An 11,558-nucleotide genomic window follows, 5' to 3' on the forward strand; every position below is an offset into this window, starting at 1 on the left:
ATGTGGTTGATCTAAAAAATAGATTCAAGTAGTAATTTCATGCACTTTCTTCCTTAACCGATGAACTCTCTGAACTTTAAGGTTCTGTACACCCTGAGAGATGCCGTCCCATAATCCACTTTCCCCCCGCGTCACGACAGTCCCATCAGACCTACCGTCAGGAGAAAACCATGGACAGACCAACGACATCCACTGTCCCGTCACGGCGTGGAGACGAGGACCAGAACCAGCAGAGTGATGGAGTCCACGCCGTCCCCACCAGACCAGCACTCTGCCCCGCCCCCTGCCCCGCCCCCTGGGGGTGTTAACACTTTCCTCTATCGCCTCCTCTGACACAGGACAGCAGCCTGCCAAGAGCTAAACTGACCAGATCCACCAGACCCAGACTGCTCAGAGGCTGATCCAGATCCAGATCCAGATCTCTGCTGCGCTGGCTTGTGTACCACATGATGTCCACACTGAAACAGACTCTGGTACAACTGCACACAACTTTCAGCTGGATCCTGAAACATCTGGACCTGAGGAGCACCTTCAGTTCTCTGGTCCAGACGCAGCAGCGGCGTGATAACGACTCTAAATTTAACAGAACCATAGTCGCCAACATGGCAGACACTTATCGTCCTCTCCTGGAGAGATGTCCATACAAGGCCCTGAGGAGCCCGGGGCCTCCAGCAGGTCCTGGACCCGACAAGTGGGGAGATAACAGCCGACAGAAAAGGGCGGCGAGGTGACATAGACGGGCCACATGACTCCGTTTAACCTTCACAGCCCTGGCACAAGGTGACTGGAGTCCTGGAGACTGGAATCCTGTAGACCAGAAACCTGTAGACCAGAGTCCTGTAGACCAGAAACCTGTAGACCAGAAACCTGTAGACCAGAGTCCTGTAGACCAGAAACCTGTAGACCAGAGTTGCGTAGACATGAGTTCTGTCTGGTATGGTATGGTCTGATCCGGTCTGAACTGGTTTGTAACGGTCTGGTCTGTACTCGACCTGGTCTGTAGTGGTCCCGGTCTGTTGTGGACCTGGTCTGTAGTGGTCCCGGTCTGTTGTGGACCTGGTCTGTAGTGGTCCTGGCCTGTTGTGGACCTGGTCTGTACTGGTCCCGGTCTGTAGTGGTCTTGGTCTGCAGTGGACCTGCTCTGTAGTGGACTCGGTCTATAGAGGACCCGGTCTGTAGTGGTCCTGGTCTGTAGTGGACCTGGTCTGTAGTGGACCCGGTCTGTATTGGACCTGGTGTATACTGGGCCAGGTCTGTAGTGGACCTGGTCTATACTGGGCCAGGTCTGTAGTGGTCCAGGTCTGTAGAGGACCCGGTCTGTATTGGACCTGGTCTATACTGAGCCAGGTCTGTAGTGGACCTGGTCTATACTGGGCCAGGTCTGTAGTGGTCTAGGTCTGTAGTGGACCCGGTCTGTAGTGGACCTGGTCTATACTGGGCCAGGTCTGTAGTGGTCCAGGTCTGTAGTGAACCCGGTCTGTATTGGACCTGGTCTATACTGGGCCAGGTCTTTAGTGGACCCAGTCTGTAGTGGTCCTGGTCTGTAGTGGACCTGGTCTGTAGTGGACCTGGTCTGTAGTGGTCCCCACATTCAGGGGCATTCAGCAAACCTGTTGTTGTTTGTTGTTTATTATTCTGTTGCCCCCCCCCCTCCCCACAAGTGGCCTCGGCCTGCCGCGGTGCATGCTGGGGGACTGAGGCAGGGCTGACTCAACCTTCACTTCAGCTTCACTTCCAGCCGTCCTGCTTCGAGCAGCCGGCTCCGGCTGACAGTCCGCCGACAGTTCCGTCTTTACCGAGCCATGGACGGTGGGGGAGACGCCTGACGGTGGGTCCAACAGTTTGTATCGGTAACGGAATCACCGGCTGTCAAACGGAACCGGACAGACGCTGAAGCTAAAGCTAAAGCTACGCTAAAGCTTGTTGTCAATGTTAGCTGCGCAGTTAGCCGGTTAGCTGGGTGTTGACTGGTCCGTCTCTTGGACCCGGAGCTTCGGGGCTTCTACTTCCTGATTCCTCGGTGTGTTTTTGTTCTTCGCCAACTGACTCCGTAAAGTGTCAAAAACTGATGAGAGGTTGAATCACAACAATTCGGTGTGTTCTGCCTTTTCCACGAAGCTAACTAAGCTAATCTGAGTTAGCTGCTGACAGAGAAGTGTGTCGGTCGGACGGTTTCATTATCTCTGTCATATTAATAACCAACTTTGTGTTAACTAATATCTTTAATTCCACCTAATTCGTCTCCCATTACATTTAGCCAGGCACAGCTTCAGCCAGTGTGTTAGCCTGTCGTGCTGGCTGCTAACTGAGCTCCGTTAGCCTGCTAGCTCCCTGACCACCGGCAGACAGGTGAAGGTGTCAAAGTTTTCCTGAGCCGTCTGAGTTCAGGATCAGTCTGGTCAGCCGTGGTCTCTGTAGTCCGGACTATCTGTCCCCAGAGGCCGACAAGCCAACAGACTCGGTGTTAATATCAAACTCTTCTGTGGCCTATTCCTGAAGGAACTGGACTCCATGTTCTACAGCAGATGTTGATCTGCTCCTGTCAGATGGGTCAGCTCATTTCATCACAGGTTTGACCCCGAACTGAGAGAACCAGTGGACCAGTCTGTCTCAACAGGCGGTCAATGTGAAACTGAAGCAGTCCGTGTTGGAATAGTTTGAGTTTTCATTCATTTCCGCAGTTTGAAGTTAAGGTGACTGGCATCTCTCTTACGAAGAAACTTAAGTGACAGCACTGAGGTAGAAGTTTATAGGTCCATGTTTAACATTAAAGAGACTTATTTTATTTTTAATCAGAAGAGAGGATCAGATCTTCTCTTCTGATGGACTCACACAGACTGTACGGACCTTTAACAGGTTGTTCCATCATTAGATGTAAAGTCACTTTCAGGTTCAGTGCAGGCGTGAGCTTGACTCGTGTTTGTGTTGGTGAATCTTGTAAAACTGGGCTGACAAAGAGTTCATGTTCAGTAAAAGCAGAATGAGGAGGAGTCGGTTTGTTCTTCTGACACTTGTCCCCCTGAGGCCTCTCATGTGTAAGCAGGAGATGGTTCTCACTGACTCTGTTGCATTTCTGGTTCTCCATGACTGACTGCTCTGTTAGTATCGGTTTGACACACTCCTGTCTGTCAGTGCTCAAACCGGAGATCACACAAGCTCTGAGTGCTGCTCTAGGTCACTTCCTGTAAAAGGTGTATGATTATGTGCTTTTAAAACATGGCTGACTGTCTCTTCCCGTTGCTTTCTCAGGTGTAGCCAGGAGGGTTTGTAGATCACCACAGAGTCATGGAGCCAGATGTGATCCGCATGTATTCCTCCTCCCCGCCGCCAATGGAGGACGCCGCAGAGGAAGAGGATGACGAATTTGGAGATTTTGGCACCTTCTCTGGCGTCCCAAACAGTGTTAGCTTCACAGAATTTGACACTCCGACCACTTTTAACCAGACCCAGGCTTTGACTGCCACCTCCCCACCTGAGCTCATCAACAGAGGGGTGATTGGATTCAGCCACAGCAACTCTAATGGCAACCACAAACCCAACAATGAGTTGTCCAAAGCTAACGGGGTCGTGCCAGTGAGCCGGCTGGGCAGCAGCCTGTCAGACAGAACTGAGATGAAACAGGTCATCTCCAGCTCCCTGGATTTCTCGGGCGGTGGCGGCTCTGGCAGCCAGCAAACTGATTGCAATGGTGGAGGCACAGAGGTGCTCACGAACGGGTTTGATGATCAGGGAAGCCCCTCCTCACAGAATTCTGTCCACTCTCATAAAAAAGTAACGTCCAGTGAGGAGACGGGCAGCGCCCCTGTCTGCAGCCCCCAGGATGATTTTGCAGACTTTGCTGCTTTTTCCGCTGCTGAACGAAACCTTAGCCAGATGGCAAACCAGGACTTGGACTGTTCCACGGGGAGCAGGTGGCTGGCAGAGGCTGCCCCCCAGGACCAGCATTGCACTGTAGAGCAAGGACTGACCTCGGAGGACAAGGTCAGGGACACAAACAGAACTGGATCCGACAGATCTGCCTCTGATTCCATATCTGTTCCCGCCAAGGCTCCAGATGGGGGCCCTCACACAGACACTGACTCTCCTCAAAGGGACGGAGCCTCTGCAGCGGAGCGCTTCATTTTCACAAAACAACCGCTCACTCTGAACAGGGTGGACGTCGCAGACAGGGACGATTTCAAGGATGTGGCGAGCGGCAGTGACAGCGACCTCTCACCTGATGTGGCAGGCGAAAGTGAGGCAGGACAGTCAGATGAGAAGGGCTCTGAGAATGAGACGGAGACGGAGACGTCTTTTGGCCGGCCGTTGTCAACAGACGCTCTAGAGGAGTATGGTGACATGAGCACTACTGGCTCTGTGCCCTCTCCGCCCCTCCAGGGGGAGACGGCCACGCCTGTAGACCACAGCCAGATGGTGGAGGATGAAGAAGACTTTGGGGACTTTGGAGACGTGGGCGTGTTCAGCGGACAGGGCTTTGCTGATTTCGAGCAGCAGGAACAGAGCAGGTCACACGACTCTGCTCCTACACAGGAATTGCTAAATGCTGAGGAGGAGGATGACTTTGGCGACTTCAACTCCCCCAAATTTCACAGCTGTGAGGGCGAGGGCAGCAACAGAGGCCGGTTTGCAGACTTCCCTGTCAGCGATAGTTTTGGGAACTTCACCTCAGCTGTTGAGGGTGTGGATGGTGAGCAGGACGCAGGGTGGAGTGCCTTTGGGGAGCAGCAGCAGGTGGAGGGAGAGTCCTGGGCGGCGTTCAACACAGAGCAGAGAGACGCTCTTCCTGCTGAGAGCAGGGAGGGGGAGGGGGGGGAGGAGGCGGAGGAAGCAAAAGCGGAGGAGGAGGTGGAGGAGGAGGAGGAGCAGTGGCATGCAACAGAAGCTCCTGCAGTCAGCAAGGAGGCCATCAGGATGGACAGACAGACGGTAAGATCTGTGGAAACCTGAGGGCTGCCTAGCCAAGATCAGGTGATCCGACTGAAGTTTGACTGAGCAGGTTCATCCAAAGTACAGTTGAAATGTTCCCCCACCTACAGCGTTCAGGACAGTGGAGCCGTTCCATTGGAATCGTTTATAGCAGCAGTCCCCAACATATTTTTGAGCCACGGAAAGGTTTCATATACGACTATATTTTCACAGACTAGCATAAAAACTAATAAAACCAGTGTATTAAAAAATACGACTCACCGTTAAGCTGAATGTACGAAGGGTGACCACAGCTCTGATGAGGCAGATGTCTTCATGTGCCAAAGCAGTTTTGAAGGCCTCTAGCCTCCTCTGCCGGCCTGTGGCCTCATGATGCAGACTGTAGAGATAAATCTGTATTTTCAGTAAGACTCCTGATAATGTCTTTTAAATGCAGATTTCTTTTTCTTTTGAAGTTGAAGGCTCTTCTTTTTCTGTCTCCTCATCGGGCTTCTCCGTTCCAAAGAAGCTTCTTTTTTACTCGTTTTGCCAACTTGTGGGCTTCATTTTTAATGGACCGTATCAGATGACCGAGATGAGTGTCTTGAAATGTGTCCAGAGGAGCAGACGGATGCATCTACTCATTTTTTTCAAAGTAAAACATCCTTCAGACTCCAATAATCAATAAAATATTTTTTGCTTAGTCTTTTTGTGCTGGCCAGAACCAAAGGACCCACAAACTGGTACTGGTCTGTGGGCCTGGTGGTTGGGGACCACTGATTTATAGAAATCACTGTCCATCTCAGGTGATTTTGAGATATAAGTTCGGGTTTGAACATGTTTGAGATCCGATCTCTTGGGCTCTCCTGGAGCTGGTCTGGACCGCACGAGTCCACATTCTTTTAGCAATGTGAGCTGCCTCCTCTGCAGATATCATCTGAAGAACCACCTCCTACAATGATGACGTTGATTCAAACAGTTTGAGGAACAATAAGAAACAGGAAGTCAGCTCCACAGCCGCCCTCTGTTTGTTTTAACATCATTTGGCTCATTAGAAGGCATTTGCTGTGACACACAGACACACACAGTGTTTGTGCAGTAAAAGCTCCGCCCCCAGGAATGTGACCTTGTCAGGTGTTTGAAGTGAACTGCTTTCCTCTCAGATTGTTGGTGGGGAGTCTGTGGCAGTGCTAACAGGCTGAAGGCGAACCAGTGGAACCAGTGTGACCACCAGCAGGGACCTGGGTCAGTCCACATCAGCTCCTCTCTGACCAGCAGGGGAAGCTGTCTAAGTTAGGGACCTGAGGTTCAGTCACATGATCCCTCAAAAAATTATGCTCGTCTGTTTTGACTTCCTGGTCAGTGTCTTAGCCCCACCCACCTCCCAAAGAATCTTTTAATTTTTAATGTTCTTTTATAATTGGGAGTGACACACTTTTAGCAGTTATGCTCCTAACTCTGTTCTCTGTACTGACCAGGTCTTCAGCCCCCCCCCAAGTCTGTCCATAAATTTGACACTGTTTATGATGATGATGATGGTGATGAAGAAGCTGTGACAGCACTGTGTGTGTGTGCGTGTGTGTGTATTCTCTACAGCCGTCACTGTCCAGCCGTCTGGAAAAGCTGTTTCACAGCAGCTTCCCACCTGCCGCCGCCCCCCCTGTGGAGGACCAGGTCCTGGCCCTGAGGATCCTGCTGGAGCCCAGTCAGGACGGACCAGGAGCCGAAGACAAGAGGTGAGTGTGTCATCCAGCTTTTTGTCTTGATGTGGCAGCGTTGCCTGTCTCCATATGTTGTTGTGTACCTGCTGTGTGTGAGTTATCTCTTTGATGACCTGGTTGACCTTCCTGTGCTGTGATTGGCTGGTCCAGGTGGGGGCGCGGTGGGGTGTGGCCTCAACTGCAGGACATCCACGAGGCAGTGGGGCTCAGACACCAGTGGGGGGGTTCCCACTGCAACAAGGCTCTGCTCTGCTGCCTAGGCATCGACACCAGGAACATAGTGAGTCCACCTGGATCCAGGTCCAGGTTCCCTCCTCAGTCTGGTCCAGATCACTGGACAGGTAACTCAGGTCCGGATGACCAGGACCGAGACCAGAGCTTTTTCCTCTTCCTTTTCACTCGTTCCCTGTAACCAGGGTGGTGTCCAATAGAACACGAGTGGAGACATGAGAAGAAAATGAGCTGTTCAGACTCGATGTCACCTTTAACATCAATGAGGCAATTTTCAAAATAAAAGCTGCTTCCTGTAGCAGATTTCTGCTTTAAATGTGTTCAGATGAGTAACCTTTGACCTTTAATAACCGCTCTGACCTGCTGCTTCCTGTGTGCAGCTATTCACAGGACAGAAGAAGCAGCCGGTCATTGTGCCTATGTACGCCGCCAGCTTGGTGAGTGGTCACATGATCACATCTGTTTGCCCCACTAAAGCATCACCAAGATGTCTCACAGTTGTGACCTTTGACCTTCATTTGTAGGGGATGCTGGAACCAACCAAAGAGCCTGTGAAGCCCGTTTCTGCTGCGGAGATGATCGCCTCCATCGCCCAGAATCCTCCAGGAGCTCCAGAGAAGAACACCTGTCCCCCAGACACAGGACAGGTACACAGACACACTGTTATGCTCCTGGCTAGGGGGACAGACGAAAACAAAAAAAAAAAAAAAGAAAGATAAACCACGAACTGTCGTTTGACACAAATACAGATAAGCTTTATTCAGGGTAAACCAAGGCCAAAACAAGGAATTATTTTCTCTTACGCCCCCCCCCTAGGAAGAATATTTCCTCTGGAACAGGACCTTCTCTAAAGTTAGCTAATGTAGCCACACACACACACACACAGTATAATTTGTCTATAAAAAGGTAAAAACACCTGTATAACACTGTATTCTTATCAGTAAAGAAAAAAAAGAAAGGAATATAGATCACTTTATTCTAGTACAGCAAAAAAAGCATGTTCCTCGTGGTCACAGATGCCCCCCCTCCACAGGCAATGCGCTGCAGGGGGGTGTGCCCCACTATTTGAGAAGCACTGTCCTAAACTAACAAAAACAGGAGAAAAGGAGAACTCAAAATGCTTCTGATAAAACAAAGAAAATAAAAAAACTATTCACTGACAAACTAAGGGAGGGTGCAAATGCTCAAGAACCAGGTCAGAACTATATAACACAGATTAACAGCAAAGTCAAACTTACTGCAGTCTAACAGAGTTCAGAAACACACCAGCTGAGGAGGAATGACACAGTGACAGGAGGAGCACAGCTTTTTAAAGTTGGCACCGTTGGGAGCTGATGTGTCGCAGCTTTGCAGGACCAATGAGGCAGAGAGGGTGCAGCAGACAGGAGGGCTCACTCCAACTCAGAAAGGAAGGAAAGAAAAGACTAAATTAAACACAGAATAAACATGGCAGGGGGCCGTAACACACACACTGACATGATGGTTGATGCAGGTGTGTTGTTGCCCCGGCAACAGGTGAACCCATGGTGCCAATATAACAAGACTAATCTGAAATGCATGATGGGATATGACCTGACCCTCCTCTGTCCTCCAGCAGGAGACACTCCCACCTGTCCAGTTCGACTGGAGCAGCAGTGGCCTCACCAACCCACTGGACGGTAGGACACACAGAGAGAGACGGATAATCTCTCTCCTCATTCTGATGTTAAATTTCTTGTGTGTGTGTGTGTGTGTGTGTGTGTGTGTGTGTGTGTGTGTGTGTTACTAACCGTCTTTCTCAGTCCAGTCAGTTTTCTCGTATAGGTGACCTGACTGAATGTAAACCTTCCCACCTATAGACTAATATCCAGATGCGGTGATATGTCGGTATGTCTGCCATATTAACACATGAAAGTGGAGCTTTCTGAATAAAAACTACTTGGAAGAGATTCACTTCAGCATGAAACCTTCCAACCTTCTGTAAACCGATTTAATCAAACAGGCAGCTTCACTGACAGGATTCATCACATGATTCATCTGACATGAAGTTTTACTGCCAAAAGCAACCAGAAATAATGTTCAGTCTTACCTGTGAAAGGCGAATCACCTGGATCTGGATTAGGCCGTAGCGGTCTGTACAGCAGAACCAGACCACAGAGCTCCTGCCAAGGTGGCAGCCACATCGACGGGCATCTCCGTCAATCAGTGTACGTTTCTAAGATGGCTTATATTCTTGTCGCTGACTCTGCTGCATGTCTCTCTCTCTCTCTCTCTCCCCCTCTGTGTATGTTAACCTCGGTCGCCCCTTGACTGCAGCGAGTGGGGGCTCCTCTCTCTTAAATCTGGACTTCTTTGGTCCTGTGGAGGATTCAGGCTCCACCAGCTCTCCATCCATCCCAGGTCAGCTGCTCAGGCCTCTTCCTCCTCTTCCTTTTCCTTCATCTTTAAATTAACCTCCTGTTTGTCTGTGTGAGTGTGTGTGCGCACCCGCCTCATGCCACCCCCCTCAGGTTCTGGTCCTGAATCATAGAATCATGTGACAGACTGTTCTGTCCCCTCAGGTGTGGACCCTGAACTCTATGAACTGACCACGGCCAAACTGGACTCTGGCAGCTCTGGGAACCGGGTCGCTGACGCCTTCGCACGCCTCATGTCCACCATGGAGAAGACCAGCACCTCTACCAGGTAGACCCAGTCCTGGATGAGGATCAGAATGATGCTGATGATGTCATCAGAAATGGTGGTGGAGGTGTGCGCAGTCCGTTATGTAACTTCCCGTTCTTCTTCCTGTTGGACAGGAAGCCGAGGAAGGAAGAGAACCTGAGCGAGGAGGCATCTAAAGTGATCGCAGGTCTGCCCGACCTTTCCTTCATGCAGGCCAAGGTGCTGATGTTTCCCGCCACGCTGACGCCGCTCAGCTGCCAGGCGCCATCAGACTGAAGCCCTGCCTATCCCTTTGGCCACGCCCATCAGCTCAGTTCATTTGATCCAGTCTGTTTTTGTTTTTGTTATTTCGGTTCTCTGCTGCCGCTCGGCCCCTCCCTCTCTTTCATATATTTTTTTAACTTTTGATTTTCAAAATAAAGTGCAGCATTTATCATCAGGGCAGCGGGAGGGAGCGCTCGGCGTGGACCTGTGACATCAGCGAGGCCAGGTGCCGCAGCAGCATGGTGTATATAATCAGGGATTCTCATTCTTTGTTTTCCCTTTTTAGATGATTTTATGTGTGTGGGAGTGAGTTCACGTCTGAAGGAAACACTGGCTGAATCAAACTGAAGTGGATCATATATGAATCTTTCTACATAAATCTATCTCTATATTTATGGACTGAAACCACACTGCCTGCAGAATCCAGCTGAATGTTCGTCCCCCGTTTTACCTTCAGTCACATTTTAAGCTGATTTGCTTTAACTTGGTGTTCTGTTTTTCCTGATGTCTGTGATTTAATGTAGCTTTTTAACCCCCCCCCCCCGCCCGCCCCAACTGTGAACCTCCCACCCACCTCAGGTCTTGTCCTGCTGGACGGACGTTTCCCTCCTCATCTGTTTCTTGTTTTGGGTAAAAATGGGACTTTTTGGTTCAAACCACTGAGACGTTTAAGGTCGGCTCATCAGAAGGGAAGTTAAGGGACCAACGGAGCGCCGCGTGTCAGGTGTATTCTGGGATATGAAGTGTAATGAAGTGCTTTTTGTTGCTCATGTTTCTTTGTGTTGTTGTTTTGGCTCATACTACTGTCAGCCGTCGCCCTGGAGGATTTTGCACATTGTAAAGATGAAATGGATGTAATCATAGTTCACTGTGGCTTTAGACTGTGTACAGTTAAACTATGGACTGTAAAATGTTCGGGAAAATTCCTATGGAAAAAACGAAATCACTTGAAGAGCCTGTCCGGGGAACACCGTGCATGTCCAGGTTCTGTTGAGACGAGTGTGTAAATTTAACTTTTAGTGTACACAAGAAATTAAAATAATTTAAGAGAAAATCCTCTTAGTGTATTTTTTGGAGGGAAGCTGAAGGTGGCTACGTTAGCTAACTTTAGAGAAGGTCCCGATCCAGATCCTGAATGTCTCGTCTCCAACTGGGCCTGAACCTCCACGTGCCTGCTGGTCTGAGATGGTTTCCGCACCAGGATCATCGGGTCCTTCAACACTTTTGTCTCAAAAAAAAGTGCTTTCTTGTTGAAACTTAACTTTTTTGTCACAAAACAAACACTGACAGATAAATCTAATTGGATGATTGATCATTAGGGAGAAGACTGAACCAGGCTGAGGTGGATCTGGTGTCTGGACCAGCTGAAGACATTTGGCAGCCTGGACTGAGATTCCTACATCAGGTAAAGACCAGTCAACCTCACCTATACAGGTACAGAGCAGCTCCAGCACCTGGACCGAGCCCAGGACTGGGAACGCCACCTCTGACAACGAGACCAGGTCCTCTATGCGGAGGCCCTGGAATGCTGGACCAGGGAAGGTTAAGATTCTGGTCTTGGATGTGGGAAAATCAGGTCTTAAATAGAAAAATGAAAGGCCTGTATGGTCTACAGGCAGACCTCCATCTGGTCTCTGACTCTAAACCAGGTCCAGGTTCTGTATTCATCCAGTGAACATCTCAAAGGTCTGGGGTCTCTGAGTGTTTCAGCTGAAATCTGCTCTAATTATATTGGGTCTCTCAGGAAACAGTCAGCCAGTCAGGAGAGAGGATCAGAGCCTCTCTCCTGACTGG

General features: G+C 49.9%; 1 protein-coding gene across 1 annotated transcript; it reads left to right on the forward strand.

The window, feature by feature from the left end:
• Positions 1-1,694: 1,694 nt before the first annotated feature.
• aftpha (aftiphilin a) lies at positions 1,695-10,812 on the forward strand. The gene is given in 10 exon segments (XM_029521870.1): positions 1,695-1,828; positions 3,250-4,926; positions 6,502-6,651; positions 6,772-6,906; positions 7,238-7,294; positions 7,382-7,504; positions 8,455-8,515; positions 9,153-9,236; positions 9,398-9,521; positions 9,635-10,812. Coding segments are annotated over 9 exon segments (2,517 nt in total). The 5' UTR covers positions 1,695-1,828; positions 3,250-3,285; the 3' UTR covers positions 9,777-10,812.
• Positions 10,813-11,558: the final 746 nt, after the last annotated feature.

The sequence above is a fragment of the Echeneis naucrates genome, chromosome 1, assembly GCF_900963305.1.
Source record: "Echeneis naucrates chromosome 1, fEcheNa1.1, whole genome shotgun sequence".
Classification (NCBI taxonomy): domain Eukaryota; kingdom Metazoa; phylum Chordata; class Actinopteri; order Carangiformes; family Echeneidae; genus Echeneis; species Echeneis naucrates.